This window comes from Gadus morhua, chromosome 9 (genome assembly GCF_902167405.1).
Source record: "Gadus morhua chromosome 9, gadMor3.0, whole genome shotgun sequence".
In the NCBI taxonomy this organism is placed as follows: domain Eukaryota; kingdom Metazoa; phylum Chordata; class Actinopteri; order Gadiformes; family Gadidae; genus Gadus; species Gadus morhua.
Genome location: NC_044056.1, coordinates 18,900,207 through 18,925,802, shown reverse-complemented (window position 1 = coordinate 18,925,802; position 25,596 = coordinate 18,900,207). Strand labels below are relative to the sequence as shown.

Below are 25,596 nucleotides of genomic sequence, written 5' to 3'. Positions count from 1 at the left end.
CAGCCATTACAAACCTAGTTGTTTTGCACCCCCACACAAGAGTGTATTTAAATTTTTTCATTACACAATTCTAAACATAACTCAAAACTAAACATATGGCTGATGCAATGATATCAAAGGAAAATGCGAGTAAACCACATGAGATCAATAAGATACTTGACCTAGCAAGGGGAGAGCGAGAGTGCTTTTAAGTAGCACCAGTTTTATTTCATATAAATTGCCTTCTGTATGAAATAATTGGGAAAGTGAGCATTCATGTAACAGACAAACGTAATGTTATAACAATCAACCATTAAACTGCTCTCTCTCTCTCTCTCTCTCTCTCTCTCTCTCTCTCTCTCTCTCTCTCTCTCTCTCTCTCTCTCTCTCTCTCTCTCTCTCTGTCTGTTTTGCCCTCTCTCGCCCTCGTATCACAGATGTGCAGCACATTAAGCGGCGTGACATCATCCTGAAGAGGGAGCTTGGCGAGGGGGCCTTCGGCAAGGTCTTTCTGGCAGAGTGTTATAACCTGAGCCCCACTAAGGACAAAATGCTGGTGGCCGTCAAGGTACGTGCATGTGTTTGTGTGTGTGTGTTACATTTCAGTATTTGAGGCAACTGCGTATTAGTGTGTGTGTGTGTGTGTGTGTGTTACATTTCAGTATTTGAGACAACTGTGTGTGTGTGTGTGTGTGTGTGTGTGTGTGTGTGTGTGTGTGTGTGTGTGTGTGTGTGTGTGTGTGTGTGTGTGTGTGTGTGTGTGTGTGTGTGTGTGTGTGTGGGCCTAATCCAAGAGCAAAGGGCAAGCGGTATATCAAACATAGGCAAACAAATGAGGATTGGTATGACGGACAGAGACACACACACACGCATAACAAAAATGCATGTAGTGGAATAGCCACATTCTTGTTCAGTTGAACCATCAAGCACGCACAAACCCATTTCCCTGTCATACCGAGAGGAACACAAATATTACAGAGAGAACAGAACAACACTGAGAAGTCAATTAAATATGATGCCTAAATGATCCAAACAGTGCAAAAACCCAGTGCTCAATAAAGTTAGTCTCCTGCCGCCAGATAACACTGAGGCATGTGGATGGTACATATTAAAGGGAGACGCTAAGTATATAAGTATATAAAACAGGTGTGTGTTAATCGATTGGGTTTTCACTCAAAGTTATTGTAACCCGCCCGCAAGATGTATCCACGCATGACATTTATTACCTGCAGATTCTTGCTTTTTCGGGGGAAAACACACGTATGCATTAGCACACTCACTCACTCACTCACTCACTCAATCACTCACTCACTCACTTACTCACTCACACTCAAACACAAGCACACACACGCACACAAGCATGCACGCTCTCCCTTTCAGTGAGCCACAGGAACTGCAGTGCAGGATGAAGGATGCTTAGAATATGTACCGTTACCCACACACACAGCAATATATTGACACACACGTGCACTATGCACTTAAGTGCTTTGAAACTGTCTGCGATTTGGTTCACATCAAAAGACTCACTCAGTCTTTGATAGTCATCTATTTTTTTTACCAAATTGCACGGATAAGTAGAAGCAGGTAAAAGTCTCTCTTTTTCTTATGCGTATTCTCCCTAAAATATATTTGCTTTCACCTGAAAATGATACTCCTGTTGAGAGACTCTGCCATATTTAACTATAGTCATAACAAACTTGGCCCTTGAAAAGGGAACGTTCTTTCATTTTTTGGCAGTGGCTTTAAAAGCCTAAATGCACATCACAACCACTGAACGAGGGCGAGAGGCCATCGCTCGATGAGGTAAAATGGTCTGTTACATATTGACACTTTTTTTATTTCGGATTTTCTGATTGGGTACAATGATTCTGATGATTTGGTCAGATCATCCCTGACAATGTTCTTGCAATACAGTGCAGGGAGAGAGTGTGGTAGGCCAGATACAGCTAGAGACATGAAAACACTGAAACCAAATGAGAGAGAGAGAGAGAGAGAGAGAGAGAGAGAGAGAGAGAGAGAGAGAGAGAGAGAGAGAGAGAGAGAGAGAGAGAGCGAGAGAGAGAGAGAGAGGGTTGTTTAGGGAAAGGTTATGTTTATGCTAAGCTATGCTAATGCACATTTGAGATCCATGGAGGAGAGAACGAGAGAGAGATGGAGAGAGCGAAGTGGTTCTGGGTATGGAAAGCCGAGTGATTCTGTTGGCCACACATATCGTCGTAGAAAGATATTCAAAAACACGACAGCAGAAGCCACTGTGGGAAGGAGATTGCAGTAGCAACAGGAAGTATAGTATTATGGGCAGTGCATATGAGTCTGTGGGCTCTCATCGGCGCCTCCCACATCTTCCCCGAGTTCTCTACACCGCCGTTAGTCTCCTGATGATCTTTTGCTCAGAGATAAATATTTATAAAAAATAGCTATTCCCCATCTCAGAACCCCCCAGGGCATCCATGGCAGATCCTGCTATTGTAAAAGGCAAAAGCCCCTCTCTGTTTGCTGTTGCTCTTCACCTGCGGAGGACTGGCTGCCGTGCTGTTGGTTCACCCCAGGGGTACACGACATGTAGCACACCTGGATGGATGCAAGCCGGAGGACTTAGAAAGCAACTATTTCTACAGCACCGAAGAAGGCTAGGGACAGACTCAATACCAGCGCTAAAAGCCTCCTTTGGGTTATCCATACAAGATGCGTGCAGCATCGAAAGTATTTACCTATATATTATATCTTCATGAAAATGTATGCACGACTGTTGGGTTAGGTGTCTTGATCTGTAGGTCAAGTCATTGTTTTTTTATAGCATCTGACTGAAATCGATTTAAAAAGGCTGCATTTAAACACACCGAGATCTCTCCTTTTAGAATAGAGGCTTTCACACTCTCCCCCACACACTCTCAGACACGTAGACACGTATACATAGACGCCGCATTTGCGGCCTCAACCTGTTGCTGCGATACGCCAACGGGGCCGCAAAACTTGAGACGCCATGACTGGCCTTTAAACAAAGCCAAGTAGATGGGGGAGCTGAGATTTTCCTGGATAAAAAGCGCAGTTACTTTTCGCAACCGGTTTCAATGAGTCATTTTGATATTCAATCGTAAAAAATATTGTATTTTTTCTGCAAAAAGCCTTGAATAAAAGTGATGCATTGATATCGGTTGAGAAATGTAAAGATGATTTTTATACAAAAAAAACACTGCTCCCCCGATTACTAGTATATGTTTCCGGGAGGAGTCTTTGCTATTTCCAGTATGGCGATGGCAATAAGTCGACCTACGATCCAAAGGCCAAGGCGGGCGTCCATGTGGATATGACTATGCTCACACGCTCTCTGTCCGTCTCCGCCCAGACCCTGAAGGACCCCACCCTGGCGGCCAGGAAGGACTTCCAGCGGGAGGCCGAGCTGCTCACCAACCTGCAGCACGAGCACATCGTCAAGTTCTACGGCGTGTGTGTGGACGGGGACCCCCTCATCATGGTGTTCGAGTACATGAAACACGGCGACCTGAACAAGTTCCTCAGGTGGGTTCACACCCTGAGTGGCTGCTGGGGGTCCGCCTTAGTGGGGGCGGGGGCGGGGGGGGGGAGGGGGGCTGGGTCTTGAAGGTAGGGTGGTGGATGGGGCGGTATGTCGGTAAGTCCAGCTATTCCATCCGCAAGAGGAACAGTTTATCTTTTACCATGGATTCTGGGATTAATCAATTTAGCGGATGCTTTTATCCGAAGCAATTACAGTGATTTGTTTTGATATAAGTTGTTAATGGGCAGGGAAGGCTAAGGGGTCTTGCTCAAGGATTGGATTTTTCGAAATACCCATAACCTTACGGCTGTGAGTCAAACACCGCTAAGCACAACCCTATCCTGCCCTCTCTGTATTTATCTTTAATCTATCCTCGAGGATAAAAGGTACACATTGTTAGCTAAGTGGCTTTATGACTCTACTCCAAAAGATTAAAGCCAGGGGTAGGCAGTTTAGAGGAGCCTGCCAGAGTAAGCTACATTTTGAAAGTATCCAACTACAAAATCCTACCCCTCCCTTCAGGCCTCCCTCCAAAGACACTGCCCCAAATCATGCAACCCGGTATCACGCGATTCCGTGCTCATGCGCACAAACGTTATTAATCTATTGAATCGTGTCCCAGATTACGATTGTCCGACTTTTTTAGTGCTACACAGAACGAAATGTAAACCAATGCATTCTGAATGGGAGTGTTCTCCGACAATTGACGTGCTCCAAAAAACGAAACGAGAAAGAGAGAAAGGGAGGGACAGAGAGAGAGAGCGAGAGAGAGAGAAGCTTCAGAAGGGGTGAGCGCAGATAGTACAGTGCACCCCCTAGTTATATATCTGTATATATTATTATCTAGTTATATATATGTCAACATTTCTGATTTGTAAGCAGACCTCCTCAAAAACTACGTTAATTGCCGGAGAACGCTCCCATTCAGAATGCATTGGTTTACATTTCGTTCTTTGCAGCACTAAAAAAGTCGGACAATCGTGATCTGGGACACGATGCGCAACAGATTAACGTTTGTGTGCATGAGCACGAAATCGCGTGATACCGGGTTGAATCATGTGCCTCTCTTGCTAGCTTTAGCAATGGAACTGCCTAGCCTTTTGGAAGGCCCCTACTCTGGTCTAATAGTCAAATTAATTAAGTCCTATGTCCTTTCCTGACCACTCATCCTTGACCTTGATGGAAACAACATCCATTAAAGATTTGATGGAGAATTCATAAGGTATAAAGGGTTGACTTGTAACCGAAAGGTTGCTCGTTTGATTCCCAGGCTTGAGTTGTTCCTGAGCAGGACACCCAACCTTAACAGCTCCCGAAGAGCTGATTGTTGCCTTGCATGGTTGACTCCGCCGTCGATGTGTCAATGTGTGTATGAACTGCTGAAGTCATTTTGGATAAAGCATCTGTTAATTGCCCTAACCGTGGTGCATGGATAATGCAACTGCCCTCAGACTGATAATGTCTATTTTGCATAATTATTTGCACGCCTTCCCAACATCAAGACCGATTTCAATAAAGATGCATGGGACAATAATACATTGCAAAGAGGATCCCTTGGTGTAACCATTGGTGCACCTCACTTACGACAGATGATACAAGACGAAAATGACGTAGAAGCCGGTGTCAAAAGGGAGACTTCAATGAGCAGAAGTGGCATCTTTGGGAGAACTAGTAGCGAGTGAGGATGAATTAAAGTGAACCAGCAAACATTGCAGACGGGGAAGATTTGGAGCAGAGATAAGACATTCCCAGTTCATGAGCTTATTGAAGATAAACGTTGGAAGTTGTCGGCTCGAACAACGATTTTGGGTGAATGGGTTGTGTCTTTTTGTAGACCTGTAGAGATGAGGGAATTTCTAACAAGAGTTTTAAGGCGTAATTATACCAGAAGTTTGTTATCGTTTTGATCATAATGTTTTGAGTTATGTTGCTGACATTGAAGACCGAAGAAATCTGTTCATTATTTTCAGTAAATTGTTTTATTTGAATGAGAGCTGACTCCATTTGATCAACACAATACAACACAGAGAAAAGACATGTAGAAATTTAACACAACAGTGCCAAACATAGCCATTTGCACAGAAACAGCTGGTAGAAATATCAGAGGGAAACTTTTTACTTTTATACTTGCATTACAATTCAGAGCCTGTATTTTCTACTTTTACAAGTATCAGTACTTCTACTTAATAAAGGATGTGTTTACTTTTGCCACCACTGTAGCTAGATAGTCAGATAGGAAGGTCATCCAACATTTCATTCGGGCCGAATGTAATAATTAGGCGAGCTTATAACAGGCCCGCAACAGCCACAGATACATGATTTCTTTTGTCAACTTTTGATTTATTGCTTAGGATCGAGATGTAAAGAGAATTTCAACAAATATGACAAGAAATGCTTCTAAAATAAATAGCCTACCCTAACATTACTAGGGATGCATGGGGGTCTTTTATCTTCTGTTCCCCTCTCATTGGCCAAAATGTCTACAGCTGTGTAATTGGATGTTTTCTTAAAGAAAGATTTTTTACCACCAAGAGTATGAAAACAAAGTTTATCGGTGAGAAAACGGTTTGTCTCAAAGGTCCTCTTGGCTCTGGTCTGCAGTCTTTTAATGTAAATTTGATATCACAGCAATGATGCGTCGACAATTCCAAGAATCCAATCATTGCTTACAGAATAACTGATACACTTATATGTCTATCCGATATCTGCAGCCTGTGTCATAATCGACCCTCTTCTCCGCCCACCATAATCTATTGCTTTCCATTCATTTTATTAAAGGATGAAATGGGGTAGAAATGTGAGATAGCCGTCTTTAGAGATACTGCTGGTGAGGACCTGAGAACTATATGGAAGCCTCTGGAACACCAACAATGAAAGTATTCTTCTGTTGGCAAGAAATAGGATGAAATCTCTTGAACACAACGTTGTTTTGCATTGATTATCACAGTCTTAACATAGCGAATACAAATGATGGAGCTCACTTTAATCATTTTTTTGTCAGATGAGACCCATAACATTTTATAGTATTATGAATTATGATTATTTAAAAAAAACGATTGATACTATAAGAAGCAAGGTGGAAGCTGAGTGAGCCACCTCTGATTGAGCCATGACACAGCCAGCTGTGGCTGCGTGAACTCGGTTCGCCCGCAGACACTTAGTGATAAATGAACACAAGGTGAACTATATGTTGAAGACTGACAATTACCTCCACCTATGAACAATACCCAATTCTGCGACCCTCCTCCCCTCTTGAACTAAATGTATCCAGCTTGAAAGATCCTTTGCTTTCATTCTTCTTAAAGATTACCTCTGTTTCAGATTGTATCGCCTTTGCAACGTTACAATCTGAAACCAATTCCCTCCCCCCCCCACCAAAAAAAAAGAAAAGGTCCATCTCAGCGCGCAGGTTGGTTCATCTTCATTATAGAGTTGTAGAGTCTCCTCCCTGACCCCCCCCCCCGTTCCTGTGACTGATGGATGAGGGTCTCTGTGGGAACAAGGCAGGTCCGTGCTGAGTGACAGAGTGGCATGGGGGGCGGCCCCTCAGACAACGCCCGCATCCAGTTCACCTTTTGTCTCAAAATAGTGTCCGTTGTTGGGCCATTACTTGAATTCTCCTGGAACCGCTTTCTATCGCGCCCTCTCTTGCTACTGCCCTCTCTCTCTCTCTCTCTCTTCCCCCCCCCCCCCCCCCCCCCCCCCGCATTGATTGTCAGGCAGTGACGGATAAGGCACGGCCGAGTCTTTGTCTTGTCCTGTGCTTGGAGACAGACGCAAGCACAAGACAAGCTCGTTTGCAGTTAATTAGCAGCGGTACAGAATAATGAGGAGGCTCAAAGCGTTGCTTGGTTTTGTAAGTATTTGAAAAGTATGTCTATATATATCATAGCCTAACTTGTAAAAAGTGTACCGCGTACCGCATCAGTACCCACCCTGCTCATGGCGCCTGTTCTATTTCTGTCCGCGTTACATATGTGCTTGCCCAAGGACGGTGTGACCTGCCTGGCAAAGAAAACACACAAACAACACGCAACAACAACACCTTTAAATCATCTTCCTTCACAGCTGGAGCTCTGTGACCCTGACCACACGGGGCTACGCGTACGCAACGGCAAGAGGCCGTCGCTAATGCAAGACTCTCCTTGGTTGCACGCCAACCTCCGGTATAAAATAAATGTAAAAAAGGCAAGAGCGTTCCCTGTAAACGCGGCTCTGAGCGGTTGATTGATGGATGAGGCCGTCTCGGGGAACAAAGCAAATACACCCAGTTAGAGCGCTGGAAGCTACACAAAAAAACCATTATCTCTCCAGTCTCCTCTGTGCTGCACCCTAAGAGCTTCAACAGAGACTCGACAAGAACAGCAGCAATCATCCCCACTGTGTAAAGCCAAAGGGAAAAGCCCGTATTTTTCTTCGTTTTTTTTTTAGCTTTTCAAGGCCAATTGTAACTCAATTGTTTTTGTCAAGTTGAATGTTGCTGTGTTTTCGAATAGGTAACGCAATACTGAAATAATTAATCACCAAACCCATTATGGATCTGGCTTCAAATTATAGATGATGAAAATAATAATAATCAGAACAATGAGTCATAATAGGCCAAAGAAAAGATTTGACACAGAATAAGAATTTTGTTTTGTCTACATATTCGAAATAAACATGAAACATGAAACATGAAAGAAAGAATAAATAACACTATCACTTTATATTGCAAGCATTATTATGGTTGAGTAAGATAACCTTCTTTGATTATAAGGTCCAATCCAAAACGGAAGCACATAAAATAGAATGAATAATATAATAAATAGTGTTGCGCCAGTGCTTGGGTTTAGACGATTATTGCAAGTGCTACGAGTCATCACAATTACAGGAAGTCTGTACTTCTGAATGTCACTGCCAGGATGTTTTGCAGTGTTTGGCACACATGAGACATGCATGCTTTTGTGTGTGTGTGTGTGTGTGTGTGTGTGTGTGTGTGTGTGTGTGTGTGTGTGTGTGTGTGTGTTTGTGTGTGTGTGTGTGTGTGTGTGTGTGTGTGTGTGTGTGTGTGTGTGTGTGTGTGTGTGTGTGTGTGTGTGGGCACAGTGACACTCTGTCTCTTGGTGACTTGGAAGTTAATTTCAGCCTGGTAATTGTGTTTCCATTAAAGTACTGGCATCAAATCATTCAGGACACTGCTAATTTAGCATGCAGCGATTGCCTTGCTCTATACAAATACACACACACACACACACACACACACACACACACACACACACACACACACACACACACACACACACACACACACACACACACACACACACACACATATAATCCCACTGGCATGCACTGGCATTCAGTTTCCCCCCCTCCCTCCCCCACAAACCTACACCCACACACATACATACACACATAAACACACACACAGAGACACACACACACAAAGTGTGTGTGGTTATGTACTTTATGTGTGTAGGTAATGGTATGTCTGATCTTCATACTAGCAGTATCTGTGACTTGAGCCCAGTGGAAGCAAGGGAAGTGATGCACACGCACAGACACGTAAGAGACACACAAACAAATAAGAACCGACACCAATATAAAGAAACCCTCAGACATTAATAAGGGGGTTTCAGACACAACAAACACTGAAGAAGTGGCTTCGGAGGCACTAGACTGTCACCTCGGGTTAGCTTGGCCCCTAGCGGCTGCAGCCCGTGACACAGATCATAACACCATCCGACGACCACACACCTTAGCCACCGCTCCATCGATTATTTGTTCTCTGCCTCACTCATGTTGGCCATTGAATCATTCCGAACACACAAGCCTTTACTGTCTTCCTCCCCGAGAAGTTATGTACAAAGTACAATGCCTTTTGCTTGCACTAAAATAGGCTGACAGCTACCCCCCGGGCTCCATCTTTAAGGCTGACTCACATCGGTGACTCACGACTAATAAAGCCAAATGCCAGACGCCTTGTATTAGAGATATTACCTCAAGCGTTGGACTTGAATTTGTCTCACAGAGGAATCTATTGTTTAAGGAAAAAAAATGTTCCGGAAATGTGTTGCCTACACAGTTCTCTCCCACATCATTCTGGTGATATTAATAGACTTTTTTTTTCAGAGCTTTGAAAGATTTAACTTAGCAACAGTGGCTGGAGGAATGGATACATGTGTGCACAGACCATGGTAGATATAAACAATATGATCTTGTCGTTCTCTAGTGTCCTGGCCGAAGGTCTAAAATATTATGTATTTTAACATGTATCTATGTCCGTCCATTTATTTAGATTATTATACACACAAAGAATATTACAAGTCAAAATATTTTTGTGATTAAATGAATATAAAAATGATCAAATATTATATATATCGCAATGCATAACAAAACAAGCAAGTGACTCAATTTAAACTTTGTCAACAAGGAACAACGTTATAGACTGCATGATGTCAAATAGTTTGCACCTCAATTCAAGTTAGCTGTGTTATCCATTGTAAATAATCGTCGACACTAATTAGGGTTGCTGTCACACCAAAATTGTACTGGGGGCGAAAATTGTACCGCCTACGTAATCCACGTTCGAAAATTCCAAACCAGCCTACAACTGATGATCGCGTCGCACGTTGCCTGGCAACGGACAATCGCGTCGAACGATGACGTCTATTATCTAAATTAAATGAACACAAGCTAGCTAGACTACGATACACCTTAAGCACTCAGTTTAGTTGCTAAATTAGATTAAACAATTAAATACAATACAAATATAAACTACGATACACTTTAAACACTCAGTTTTCTAGCTAAATTCAATACAATACAAATATAAAGTAAAAACAAGTGTTATCTGTATTATGTTATTTCGTCTTGATGAGCGCAAATGTTTTTTGAAACCTGCCTGGCAAAGGACAATCGCGTCGATTGATGACGTAATGTTCCGACACGGGTTACGTAGGCGGTACAATTTTGACAGTGCCCAGTGGTTATGACCTATAGCCTAAGGCCATCCCAGCAACTAATCCTCGTCCTGGGTCTATTGCCAGTCCTTCCTCTGCAGTAGAGCAGGATATCACCCAGCTTGGATCATTTACTCAGTAGTCTCCCTGCCGTTTTCATATAATCATAATGGCCTCTCATTTTGTTTATGATTTAAAAATGTACTCCCTTCATAGTTTCCACAAGGAGTTTTCCTGTGGATATTATCTGTGATGGGTTCAGTTCAACGGCTCCTATGGTTATTTAGTAACTCCACAATTAACTCTGTTTCCCTACCCCTCCGCCCCATCCTCCCCTTTCCCGCCCACCTCGTACTTGTGTTCTGCAGAGCCCATGGGCCGGATGCCCTTATCCTGGTTGATGGACAGCCCCTGCAGACCAATGGGGAGCTGGGCCTGTCCCAGATGCTGCACATTGCCAGCCAGATTGCCGCTGGGATGATCTACCTGGCCTCCCAGCACTTTGTGCACCGCGACCTAGCAACCAGGAACTGTCTGGTGGGCAACGGACTTCTGGTGAAGATCGGAGACTTTGGGATGTCCAGGGATATCTACAGCACAGACTATTATCGGGTGAGTTTAGTAAGTTGCATCGATAGAATTCCATTACTTTTTCTTATTCTTTTGGTCAAAGTCATCATATTGTAATGAGCCACGGAGCCCAAGATGCTTAAATATATAATGTACTTTTCAATGCTGTGCACACACTTCTGGCCCTCCAGAACAAGTTTATGTTTCTGGAGCACAATAACAGAGACTCAGAGGGATATTCAGCAGACTCTCCAAGCACTTTAATTGGCGTGTTGGGAAATCATTTGTATTTGGCAGTAAATGTCAATGACTCCATCTTGCCCCATTTCCCTAAGCAGCTCCCGTGGTCTATTTTACCTCTAATGCCTCCCTAAATGTCCCGCTGGTGATTCCATTGGAGAAAAAAAACTTATTTTTATTTTACTTTTAGGGGGTTAATATGTACTGTAGTTACCAGTTAATGTGCTGCATAAAGCAGTAGAAACACTTTAAAGAATCAAACGTTAAAGGAGCCATTATTCCTTATTGTACATTTAAATAGGAACTGGTTGAGTTAAAGACTATTATATGTATTCTGCATGTTGAGAACAGGAATTATGACTGCCGAGTTGAGTCAAAGATAAGGGAAAAGGTTCCTCAGTGATTGGATTGCTATTCGCTGTTTTGAATACAAATACTGCACGTGAAGGATCTAAGTGGTCACGTGGACAGGTTCACCATGAATGATGGGTAACCGCCCTGGATTCTCATGCAGATACAACTAAAGGGGAAAAAATATTCTGAAAGCTTCTGTTGTTGACAACCTGCCAATCGTATCTTGTCTCCACCGCAGTCACATGCAGAAATATGCTGACAGTATCAAAGCAATGCAGGCATATACGCTAGCTTTCGTAGCAGGTATATAACCTCCATACAAACACGCAAGCAAACACACTCACGCACGCAAGTGCAGCGCACATCCTTATATGCACACATGCCTGCTAGAATATTAACTGAGCACAAAAATGAACACAATGGGGAAGACTTACAATGAGACACATTTGTATTCAAACGGTACGACCTGCATGCACACACACACACACACACACACACACACACACACACACACACACACACACACACACACACACACACACACACACACACACACACACACACACACACACACACACACACACAATCTATGTCTCCAACTGACTCCAAAACATATACAGGCACACAATCACACACAGAATCTCCCTCCCACACACGAACAAACACATGAACTTGGCAATACTAATGGAGGTTTGTGCTGGCCTGCACACACATGTTTGTGTGTGTACTTTCTCTTTGAGGGCAGAAATCCGCTTCTGCTTAACATGCATCCGAGGTCTCTAATTCTGCAGTCGCACGTACGCAGTGAAGGAAAGGAGACAGGGAAAGGGTCGGAGATTTTAATTTCACCACAGTAATTCTCTTTAATGTGCAGGCTATTTCCCTGCAGTCTGATAGAACACAACGAGCACTGTGCTTAGTTGACTTGCTGGAGAGGGCTGCACGGCCATATGTCTGAATTAACCAGGAGATATCCAATACAGAGGGGTCAGCAAAAGTGCACAACGCTATTTACCATGCATGCCATTTGCTTCCAAATAAATAGCAGGCTCATTTGGAAGCCATTCTGGTCCAAGGGGGCTAGTCCATTCAACCAGTGAATCTACACAAACGCATACACACCCACCCACACAAACACATACAAACACAGACGCTACCAGCAAGCATTAGAAAACAAAAAGAGACAGATAATGAAGCTCTGTATTGTTCTTTTAACGTAAGCTGATAAGTTATAGCTTCTCACCCACAAGCGTCATTATTCCTGGAGCTCAGTCAGTCCACTGACTGTTGTCAATGAGGACACTATACAGAGTCCATGAACAACCTCCATTTATTTCCAAGGTCTAAAGACACAATCAACAACACAGTGAAGTGTCCCTTTACGTGTGTGTTTGCGGACGATTACGAAACCAAACAAAAACATTTATTTTCCCCAATCCCCGGTTTAGTTTGTTTGTGTGTGTGTCTCTGAATCATTTAAAGAAATATGGGTCCACTGAAGAGTGCCCTAAGTATGCTCGCATTGTGACTGAGTGTTTCTGGATAAGCCCTCAGGGCTCAGCTTGCCCAAGGCTTAGAGAAACTAAAACGTTTTTACAGGTTGAAGTGAAGTGAGAGAAGAGAGAAATGTGCCAGGTGAAAGACAAGCGAAGGATTCTGTACCCATTCACAGGAGAAGAGAGAGAGAGAGAGAGAGAGAGAGAGAGAGAGAGAGAGAGAGAGAGAGAGAGAGAGAGAGAGAGAGAGAGGGGGAAAAGAGAGACAATTAAAGAGAGAATTCGGTAATGACAAACGGTGGGAGAGACGTGCGTGTGTGCGTTTAAGTGCGTTTCCGTGTGCGTTCAGAAAACATGTCATGGCGCCCTAGAGACAATTTGTCACGGGTGCACCGGAGGACAATTGCTAGGCATCTGTGGAAGTGGAGCCGCATGCAGGGTCGAGTGAGTCAAGAGCCCTCGCTGATTAATGGATAATGAACCAATTATAATCTATACCATGTACTATGATATGGGCGTCCGCTCTGACATCCTCACTTCTCCTCCATCAGCTATGTAGAGGAACGTTGTTCTGTTTAGCTCCTAATACCCGAGCACTGAAGACGTCTCTTAAGTTAGTTCCGAAAAACAAACCCGGCTATGACAATTATCTCAAATACAGTCAAGTCTTTATGCCCATCATTATATCCTTTTGCTCAGTCGCAAAGGGTACTAGATGGAAATTGGAGGGTCCTGCTATCACTGCAGACCAAGAACACAGTATACTTAAATGATATGATATATAGTATTGGACCTTTTGTGGCCCTTGTGCATTTTTTTTTAACTATCCAAATTAGGTAATTTAAGGTTTTGTAGGTGTGTATGGGTGGCAAAAAGTATGCGTGTAATGTAATTGACCGGATTTAACTCTGTTGAAAATTTAGCCTTTTTTATACTAGATAGAAGGTAAGAGAGATAATAAAAGGGAAGGGTTTTTCCCAAAAGAGAAACTTCGATAACTCCAGGTTCCACACACAGAAAAGTATAAAAGAATGAGTTTGAATCATTTAAGGGAGGCAGTTTTACTGAGAAATGGTGTCAATATAAAACGTGGCTTCCCATCGCAGAAAATAACTAAAACTACAAGCTTCTTTCTATCTGTATTATGATCTTTCTTCCAACCGTTGTTGCTGGTGTAGCCTACAGTATGTTCACATTCAGGAAAGAATATATACAATCAACAATTAATAAGCCTGATCTTAGATCCTTTTAAATCTTGCAACAGGCATATCTAAGAACCACTGCTGGAGACGCTGTGAAATCATGAATAAAGAATTGTTTGTGTTTTCTGCAGCGTGGTTCAAATGCGACGTGTCTGCATGAATGTTTCAGGCAGCATGTTTCAGTGTTATCGCCAGGCCTCCTCAGGATATCATGGCTATCCAAGAGAGAAAATTTGCTTGTCTTTATAAAGATTGAAAGAGCCAGGATTAATTAATGTTTTGTCCTGTCGCAGAATTACTAAACGATAACCGTTAAGATTAGATTGCAATTATTCCAGTTTTATTTGGAAATAAAAAAAAATTCTAGATTATTACTGCTTTGTTAAAATATCATGTTTAACGATATAGTCTTGATTATACTATAGACATTATATGGAACATTAGTTCTTTCAAAGTACTTTATTATTATATTCAAGACAAGCATCGTAAATCTAAGTTAATTATACTGACATTTTCTTTCTTAATTTTCAGTATACAGTTTGACCAGGCTTCAATTAATGCATACATCTATTGATGTCTTTAGAGTTAAGGGAATACTATTTCCCTTAGAAACTACAATTGAAAAAATGATAAGGCATTTACGTTACCTCATGAACTTACATATCCCAAACAAACTGGCTGCATGCCCAAACATTGAGGGGTTCCTAATTAGCCTCACCTCTATGGCTTCCAAGGTGGGGGTCATGACAGGTGTGACTCGCTGTACCTCAATTATTGCATGAAATGGGTCATAACACTTACACAAACCAAAATAACCCAATAAATAAATAGAAAAATTCTTACATTATTTTTATTTATTCACTATCCTGTGCCCTTTGGTACAGTATCCATTCGGAATAAAGAATGGAAAGGTGATACCCGGCATTCTCCGTAATCTGTGTCTGTGTGCCTGTCTATCTTTTGTGCACGCTTCTGTGTGTGTGTGTGTGTGTGTGTGTGCGTGTGCGTGCGTGCGTGCGTGTGTAGGTGGGAGGACACACCATGTTGCCCATTCGCTGGATGCCCCCGGAGAGCATCATGTACAGGAAGTTCACCACAGAGAGCGACGTGTGGAGCTTCGGAGTCATTCTGTGGGAGATCTTCACCTACGGCAAACAGCCCTGGTTCCAGCTGGCCAACAACGAGGTGAATGAACTCCCACACATAGTGTACTTGCTGAGGAGACCTGACTCAAACCTGAATAGAAAATGGCCATAAATCATTGCTATGTATTGCCGTGGGTGGGAGCAGCTCAGTAGGTAGAGCGGGCTGGCTGGTGACCGCAAGGTTGCTAGGTCGATTGCCAGCTCCTCCTAGCTGAGTGTCGACGTGTACCTGACCTAACAGGCTCCTAACGAGCTGGCTGTAGCCTTGCATGGTTGACACCGCCGTGAATGTGTGCATTAACGGGTGAAGGCAATATGGTAGAGCTTCACCCATCTAAAGATAAAAGCGCCATATAAATGCAGTCCATTTACAATATGTAGAACTGTAATTAGATATCAGATTCACTTCATCATACAGTCCAATGAATGCTTTTGACATTCAAAACACAAATACTTATGAGTAAATCTGATTGTATTGTGTGATGGGGTTATGTATGCAGATCGCTTCATCTATAATGTATGACGTTTACACATAATGCACAGTCTTGAACGCAGAATGTATAAATATTTAGGTGACATTTTTAAATCTTGGCATCACCATAAGCATTATTCTTGTCTCCAAAGAGAGAAATCTGCTTGCATGTTTTTGTACATGATTTGCTTGATAAACCGATGCAACCAAACCTCATTAAAAGACAGGGGCAATCTCTTGGTAATGCAACGTGGGCAAAATGATGTTGTTGCGTTGTCCTTTAGTGAGAGCCCTAAATCCCTGCATTCCTATGAACCTCTCTCTATGTATCCCTCTGTCCCCAGGTGATCGAGTGCATCACCCAGGGAAGGGTTCTGGAGCGCCCCAGGGTTTGTCCCAAGGAGATCTACGACATGATGCTGGGCTGCTGGCAGAGGGAGCCCCAACAGCGGCTAAACATTAAGGATATCCAGAAGATGCTCTTCACCATGATGAAGGCGGCGCCTGTCTATCTGGATATACTAGGGTAAACATACGGGAAGGCAGAGGGGAAAAGGGGGCAGCTCTCAGATCGGACTACACTGGATTGGAACGAGTAACGGAGGATATTGGATGGGAGTGGAGTGGGAGTCTACCAGAGTCGCATCTGTACAAGTAGAAGCTGACTTTTGACCGAGCACGAGGTCAAATCTTAGACGAGGCTGACTTGACAGCGGTACAACTCTTTAAAGGAATTGAATTGAATTTGCCACCATACTGGAATAAATGACATTGGATTATTTAGTTTTGTGGTTCCTCGTGAGTTCCAATGCCCTCCGTCACACTCTTTGGTCCCACGTCTTCGCACACATGACATGATTGGAGTCAAACTGAAGCGGATTCCTTCCCACTGTCAGCATCCAAACTGTCAGCAACCCTGTGCAGGCCCTTAGCATTTAATACCTTAGTTTTGTTCATTTAGAGCAACAGTAGCAGCAGAGTAGTCTATATCTATATATATATAGATATATCTATATCTATATATCTATATAGATATATAGATATAGATATATATATTCAGTCTTCAAACCTGCCTAGTCTATTCTGGGAAAGACCTCAGACTATGTTATAGCCCCCATTATTTTCTGCAACAGCAGCTTAAACGCTCCACTTTAATTAAACAACAACAAAGTCCTAAGCGGAGACAGACGCTGTCTAGAAAGTAGTCTCTCCATCACTGAATCCAGGGCCTGCACACTTCAGGAACACAACCCACCTCATCTCCTGAAAGTTTAAAGGTGGCTACCAGTTGAATGCAAGATTTAAACATGGCCACCAATGATAAAAATAACTTTTATTTCCTACCTTGTCTGGCCTCCCTAAAAGCTATCCCGTTCTAAGATTCAACTTATCAAGCGTAATCACAAAATATGGCCTTATGAAAAAGTGAAGGTGGCAATGTACTAGCCTAGCACATTACCAGCAATGTAACACGACCCAGGAAGTTAGGGAATGGGTATATTTTTCAAATCATCGTGAGAATTGGTTGGCCATTAGATCCAACCTGGTCTCAATTCTATTTCCCAAAAGGCCAACGGTCAACTTTTCATAAGATTTCTTCAGAATTGGAAGGCATAATGCGGGCTATTGGGTTAAATCTTTTTTTATTGTGGCTTATTTAAACCGCTGCATTCTGGAGCTCAGTTAGAAACCATCAATGCATGGCTAATATAACATGTTCCCATGGCCTGCACTCGGACCAGGCAACATCCATTGCACAAACTTCAAGGAAGCAGAAGAAGAAACAAAGTGAACTTTTGACTCAAAGCCGTCATCTCACCAATCACTGTGTTTCATCAAAATTAGCCCCGTGTCCAAGTGCACTCTTTACTGTCCTCTAGAGCCGAACTCCTACCAAAACCTTGGTTCTTAAGAGCAGGTCGTAATGTTAGCCTTTCTGAGTTGCCCATATCAACAGGTACTTTTCCCGGAACCCTCCAATCGTGAGATTAGAAGCGTGGTCTGACTGACTGTCGCCATTTTGAGATGGACCCAAGTGCCTCCTACTTCTTTCTAAACGTGGAAAACAAAAGACATAAAAAAAACATTCTTTCAAATAAAAGCACTTTTGCATTTTGTTTACCTGCTAAGACATGTACATTAGCTGTAAATCTCTGTTTACAGCTCTCTGTCTGTCATGACCTACATTCAGCAACCTACTTTCAGCACTCTGTCAACCAAAAAATATAAAAGTGAAAAATAATAAAAACATGAATAAACAAAAAAAAAAATGATGCATAAAAAAGATAAAAACAAATGTCCCAGAAAAAAAGAAAAGAAAAACTGATTTCTTTCGTAACCCTTGCAAGAGCTTGGCAAGAAGATCAATCTACCCAAGGAAAACTACTTCACTTTCTTTTTATAAATATATATTCTATATATTTTTAATTTATTTTTTATTTTCAATCAAAGTGTGGACCTCTGCCATGATCCAAAGCCATGGAACATTCTGCCACTGGGCAGAAAAGAACCAGACGAGATACAATACTGGTCACCATTGGAAATTACACAACAGTTTGAAGGACGCCACCCTCCATTATATGTATCCGATGGGCAGAACATCCATAAGGCAACAGAAACTCTGAACTCTATGGAGACAAAAGAGGCATCAGTCGAAGATCAAAAAAACACTTGCTACTCTGAAATGAATGTATATAATGTAAATTTATGTGTCTTAAGATATGTTAAATTATTTAATTTCTCCGGTTTAGATTATTTTAGGATTCTTGTTGTGTTGTTATATGGTTAAGTAAAAAAGAAACAAAAAACAATAGATATTTTATTATTGTTTTCCTTTTAACTTGTAATTATTGTATTATTTAGAAACTATGGTTATACTGTGTCTGTTACCATTTTAACAAAAATAATCGACATTCAAATCAGCTATATTTACATTTATTTTTCATTCAGATAATGACGTGATGACAATGGATAAGTCAGGTGAAAGGAGGAAACTGCTAAGTGACAGAGCTTCTCAGTTTCTATCAAAACTGCTCAGAGTAAAGATAGTGTTCCAGGATCATACATTGTTCCATCTTTTTTAACTTTCACTAATTTCATGTGCCTGCACTCGTTTCCCATTTGTTTCTTATACAAACACACAGTGACATTGTCAAATGACAATGTACCAGCCCTTGCTGTACTACCAAGGCATTTATAGAAAAAAATCCTAGTCCTTTCTGCTTCAGTTGGCCACCTGTCTCGAGATGCTGGTTTCATGCTAATGTTGCAGAATCAAAGTCAAAGTCAAATCAAAGTGTCCGAATGGGAGGGATAACCCTGGATATGATCCTGATGTGTTGCCTGGTGCAAGACGTGATTATTTATATTGTTGTGAACGAAACCCAACATGTACACAGTCACCCTTAGTCCTCCTCTACTGCAGCGGTACAATGCTATCAAGACTTCAAATGATGGTATCATTGTGGTTCTTCATTTGTGGTGTCCTGGGTTTGAATCCTGCCAGTTAGGGACATTATTTGTAACGTTCGGGAGCCTGCCAACAGAAAAGGCAATACTTTATATTTGATTTACATCCAACCATGTTTACCACTTCAAAGCTATAGCTCTTTAAACCAAAAGCCTTAGAACAATTAGCAAAATATTGACTCATTTGCTCCTTGCTTGAATTGTTTTACAACAGCTCAACAAAAATGGCATTCTGCTCTTACCTTAACAAAAAATCCAATACATGGATGCGTAAACTTCTAAAGCAAAAACACCGGCCACAGCCACATTTACAAGTGGCATGTGTTTTGTGTTCAGATAGTACAGCCACACCCTCAATTCAGCGTGGCCCCAGTACACCAGATTAAACCCGATTCTGCTGGCCTATAGGGTTTGATTTGCAATGAGTAAATGTAATTATTTGGTGCTGTGCAATACACAACACGGAAACCCAGGACACGTGTCATTGCTAGATCGCAGGGAACCTTTTTTTAGTTCAATTGTATGCGAAACCTCATCTTATTGTTTACATCAGAGGAAACAGCGACAAATTGAAAGCTAGAATGTAATTTGATTCTTGAAATAATGTTGCCAGACAGGAAACTTAAATGATAACGGGGCTTTTTCATGCTCCGGATTCCCCTCTTCTTTTTTCCTCAAGGATGTTCCTGGCTCATCAGGGTTCATGTCACCCACAGCCTCTGCATTGACCACATTTCTATTGTAAATTCAATAGTTTCCATGCTATGCGTTGTATACACATGACTCAATTCCAACTGATGTACGAGGACATTCTAAGGTCCACAGACTCCTCCTTGCGTGTGTGCTATATGATTAGAAGTTCTAAATTTGCATCCTTCTGTTTTCCACTGTAAACAAAAATTGGATAGATATAGTATATCCAATAGATTTATACCGACAGTATAAGTCATTAACTAGGTTATACTTGTGACTATTGCTCATGTCTTTCTTTGTTGTCTCTTGACAGTTCTAACACGAATGGTTTTTGGTCAACTTACTGTGCAACAATCAGAATAGTGAACTGTTTGGGGTTTGGATAAAGTCATGCTCACGGCATACACCGTGTATATTGTTAGCGAGCGAAGGGAAGACCCAAATGCAACATTTCATGAACATTATTCAAATGTAAACATTGCTTAATGAAACGCTTTTTACTCTTCCTGTTCTCGCACACAAAGTTGGTCAAACCTTATCTGTTGGGAGTGAATGTTCCTTAAAAACTTGTGGCTCAGCAAATTGCATTCCTGGTCTTGCTGTATAAGCGGTGTTCTTTCCCTAGCTTATGAAACGTTATTTAGCGACTGCAGTTGTGGAGCCTTATCGTTACCCATGATTGTGTTTTATTACATCAAATGGTGTTCCTGAGTAAATTGGGAAATGTAAATGCTAACTTCAAACACAAATAGTTTCTGCAAAGGGAAACTTCAGTACACATGCAATGGCAGCAAATGCTGCCATTCTGTCTGATGCATCTTTTTTCCAATAGCCATTATTCATTTTTCTTTTATTTTCTTTTGCCATGCAATCTGCCTACAGGAATTTCTCTTCAAACCGTGTATATAATGATAGTCATATGACTCAAATCGGTTATGACTTTTACTACTGGCTCAAAAGGTGTTTATTAAGTCAATGGACTCGCTTGTCAGTGATACAGCTAGAGAAAATCCTATGGTGGTTACCATTAAAAAAAAATCACTGTTATTTCTCATGTATTCATATATCTCATATATCAGTGTTAAGCAAGTATGCAAGGATTTGGAATGTGATATTGTACTCTGGGAGTGAGATGGTGCATCGTATGTGCTTTTCTTTCCCCCCCCCTCCGTATGCACAAACACACACACACACACACGCAAACACAAACACACACACACACACACCCATCAACTTCCGCTGGCCCTTATAGAGACACGTTCAAAGTCTTACATGCACGCATGTATGCACCCACACACACAAACTCATATGCGTACGTACATACATATACACACATAAACACACACTTGCACACACACAGCTACAGGCATAGGCCCTGCTGTCTGCTTGCAAAGGATTTTGAGATATAGTGAGGAGGGGGCTTTCTTTCTCACTGTGTGCTCCTTGTGTAAAGTCATTTTCCACTCCCCCTGTCTTTATCCCCTTTCCTTATGCTCCTTCATTATTTTTCGCCTCATAACTAGCGATCTGTTCTATTCTTATTTTCCATCCTCCTGGCTTAATAATAATTGTTTTATTCAAAAGCTCATTTTCTCAAACTTTTATCCCCAACCCTGTCTACTGCTTTGAACTCCATCATGTTTTGCATACAAAATATTTAATCTCAATAGCTGGTCCTTTTTAAATGCTACAAACCATCATTACTTAATATTAATGTCTTTCTATCTCTTGGTGTCTCCTCTCCTCCTCTCTCTCTCTCCCTCTCTCTTTCTCTCTCTCTGGGTAATGTATTGTATAACTGTCTCCATGCTATAATTTATAACAATGTATTAGAATAATTTGACTTATATGATGTATTTTTAAAAAGCTGAGATGTGGCGATCTTTTGAGAAGGCTCTATGTACGATTCCGATACTTCAAATAAAAGCTGCTTCATCTTGCTCTGTGTCTTTGACTCATGCTTTCGTTTGCCACCTTGGAGTTCAATTATTTGAACAAGGTTACAAAAAAGGGTTTGGATTAAAGAACTTAATTCCAACTTCTTTTGCTTGCAAAACACCATGTACAAACACTTCAAAAGGTGTTATTGCGCAACGTTTTAGCGCGCTCAGAAAAACCTTGAGCCCCAGGAGACCCTGCCTGCTGCTGCTTCCTCTTAGCCACAGAGTTATTGAAACCCTCCGACTCCAACTGACGGAGAACGGAAGATGCTCTGTCCTCCGCAGGCATCATCACCAGTGCCTGAGGGGGCGGGCTGGTGGTTTGTTCGCTGTATAAGCGGTGGTCTTTAGGTGAAGGCACTTAAACTCTACTTTGCAGTCATTGCAAAGATAAGGCCTGTATGTTTTTCTTATTGCCTTAGAATCAATACTTTTTTCCTTTCAAATATAAACTATTACAGCAAGGTATATAGGAAATAGATGACTGTTTCGGTGTCTTTTATTCTTTAAAGGCACTCTTGGAAGAAATAATGTGGGCTATTACCATAATATATGTTCTTTAAAATCGGGTATCAACCATAGTTCTGTTATAACCATAATCCTTGCGTCTTACCATCCGTCTTATTCTGCAGGAGGTGGAGTCTTTTCATTGTGTTCCGGATTTCAAGTAGCACAGTTCGACGCAGAGAGCGATCCTTTAAATGCACTGAAATGTTTAAGTGGGTGGTCCTCGGACCAGGCCTCCAGCAGCGTTTCCAGTCCCGATCCTTCATGTGTTTTTCTGCTTTCTGCTTCCTCTTTGTGAGTGTCCATGGGTTGGCTCCACGACGCCACCTTCCTGGCCCGGACAGCCTGGTGTCTCCGGCAGGGACGGGCGAGCCTCATTCTCCTGGCAGAAATCGTTTTTGATGACCCATACACCTTGTCATTTATGACCAGGTGACGATCCAGTGACGATGATGTCCTGAACCTGAAATGCAAAATATTGAGCAGGTCACATTACATCACACTGTCCTGAGTCACACAGTGTGTCTAGCATAAGGCCATGAACATTTCTATCAAGAAATGTTAGACAAATGTCATTGCTATATCTTCTCGGATGCAACCTTGCTTAAATGTCTTCTTTGTGTTTGTCCCTTCAGGATGGAGGATGTATGATCTTTCCCAGAGTTCAGGGCTCCTTTGTGTAACCCACCAAATGTTGTTAGATTGATTGGTCTTTGTACTTTCTAATATAATAGTAGGATGACACTCATTCAAATTAAGCATGCATTGAGGGGTCACCAAGTGTACAAAAGGGTTATCCAGTCACAGACTCGTCAGTCCAAGTTGTCGCAATGTGGATCATCTTTTCCTCCTGCATTCATCTGCTGCGAAATGATCCCCCATTCCAATGACCCTTGGTGGAGACTGATGGGAGCAGAAGACAGAGGCGCTAATTCCTACAAACAGTGGATGATGACATCAGCAATTACATCGTAGCCTAAAGCGAAGTTCCCGCGTGGATAACCAAGAGGATAACGAGGAGCAGGTGCGTCAACACTGCCTGGATACCGTGCTGATAAAAAGGGAACCCGTGCATTTTTTCCGGGACCAACGACCAATGGCACCATGGACTTCCATTATTGCATAAGCACCATTTGAAAACCCTTTGTTTTCAAAATGATTTGTCAGCCCACCCGAAAAAAGGCAAAGTAGACATAATTCAAATAACCATGAGATCAGACGAATATAAGAAATATAACTGAAATTATGACATTAAGCCAAAAGCAGGACTTACTTTATTTTAAACCTAGGTTTACAGCCACCGGACAAAAAGTTGGCGGCTGAACATTCCAGGCGTCAGCATATCTGTTGTGGTACAAAACAGCATGATATACTTCTAAACATGATACCTTTTTGATGGTGGATTCAGAACTTTAAAGGGGAGTTATTTTGTCTAGAAACTACAAACTATGACTCATAGCTTAGATGTTTTGTATTGTTTGCAGAGCAGCAATCGAGCAATGGTCCTGCATGTTCCGAAGATTATCACTAAGGAGGGCTTAGGCTGGATGATTGAAATTCTAATTGGGGGAGTCTGGGAAAGTTTGTCAATGAGTGGGGAGAATTGGCACATTTCGTCCATCTTTTTGTTATTTTTTCAAAAGCCGCTATATTCGCTGTTTTATAGCAAAATCACGAGCGAATCTCACTGAGATTGTCGACCCGATATTTATTTATATATTTCATAAAATCTTAATTTTCACCTGATGTACCCAAAATCACAGCTCCCTGAAATCTTATCTTCTTCATTTTCCCGTCACTCATTTCTGAAATATTAAACTAGGTTTTGGAGATTGTAAATACAGAGGAATTACACTTAGCCTGTTACTGTGACTGATATACTTTTGAAGTCTCCATTTAAATGTTTTCTCTTGGGATTTGTATTGTGCTGGAACAGACTATAAATTGGGGAATGCAGGATTTTATCTTTATTAAGAAAGAGCCAAACCATGTGACGACAGAAAATGAGTCGTGACAATATGTCTGCCTCAGCATTATCCCGTTTATCATACCTAGGTGAGACCTGCTAAGGAAACGAACTGGCATGTTTTAATTCAGATTTAATATAGAGTTGGCTGTTTGAGTGTGTGTGTGTGTGTGTGTGTGTGTGTGTGTGTGTGTGTGTGTGTGTGTGTGTGTGTGTGTGTGTGTGTGTGTGTGTGTGTGTGTGTGTGTGTGTGTGTGTGTGTGTGTGTGTGTGTGTGTGTGTGACAATGGGACTTTGAAGGGCATGTGCAATAGGGCAGTTCCAGTGAGTATTTCCACAAGTCCATATCCCCTTGGAATTGTTTGTGTGTGTGTATGGGGTGACGGAGAGAGAGACATATAAAGAGAGGGGAGAGAGAAATAAGATAACTTACCTCGAGTCTTTGTTGTATATTAGTAATAAGTAGTTGTAGTTGTAGAATTTACAGACAGGCTTACTGAGCTACCACCGTTTCCCCGAGGGATCATTTCCCCTTCCCTTTCAGAGAACATACCATCAATTCAATAGACTTTCATTTGTTTCTATGTTTGTGTAAGTGACGACTCAGCATTGTCGTGCCAGGAGAGGCAGCATATCAAACTCTTCAGGGATGACCATCATTTCTGAGACCACTGCTCATTTTCCCTGCACCAGTCTCATGACGTATGTGTGACGCGATGTGCTCGTCCCCGTCAGGTCAATCCTCTTACCACATGGCTGTAAAAGTGTACACACAGTAAGTCAATGGCCTTGAGGGGGATCATGTAAAACCTAAAGTTACGTTTATTTCTAAAATGGGGATGCACAAAAAAAGGTCTGGAAACATCCTTAAGCAAGATGGATAACCCCTACCTGGTCCTTAATGATCTGTATCTATATTCACAGTCGCTTTCGATAAAACAACTCATAAATGCCTGAAAGGTGTAAAAAGAGAGTTAAAGATTCAGTCAACCTTTACAGAGCTTCTTCACAGTGTGAGTAGCACAGCAGTTTCAGTGTAGTTTGTACACTATGGCATGAACGTTTTATCAGTATTAGAGGGAAATACATTGAACCGAACATACCCT

General features: G+C 41.9%; 1 protein-coding gene across 2 annotated transcripts in view; it reads left to right on the top strand.

Annotated features, from left to right (window-relative positions):
• Positions 1 to 22,017, top strand: part of ntrk3a (neurotrophic tyrosine kinase, receptor, type 3a) — a 120,138-nt gene extending 98,121 nt beyond the window's left edge. The window contains exons 14-18 of one of the 2 annotated variants that reach the window (XM_030366437.1): positions 417 to 547; positions 3,326 to 3,498; positions 10,806 to 11,049; positions 15,326 to 15,484; positions 16,261 to 22,017. In XM_030366437.1, coding sequence (XP_030222297.1) covers positions 417 to 547; positions 3,326 to 3,498; positions 10,806 to 11,049; positions 15,326 to 15,484; positions 16,261 to 16,446 — 893 coding nt within the window. In that variant the 3' untranslated portion in view covers positions 16,447 to 22,017. Of the gene's footprint in view, positions 1 to 416; positions 548 to 3,325; positions 3,499 to 10,805; positions 11,059 to 15,325; positions 15,485 to 16,260 lie in introns of both variants that reach the window. The other variant, XM_030366436.1, reaches the window with a different exon arrangement.
• Positions 22,018 to 25,596: the final 3,579 nt, after the last annotated feature.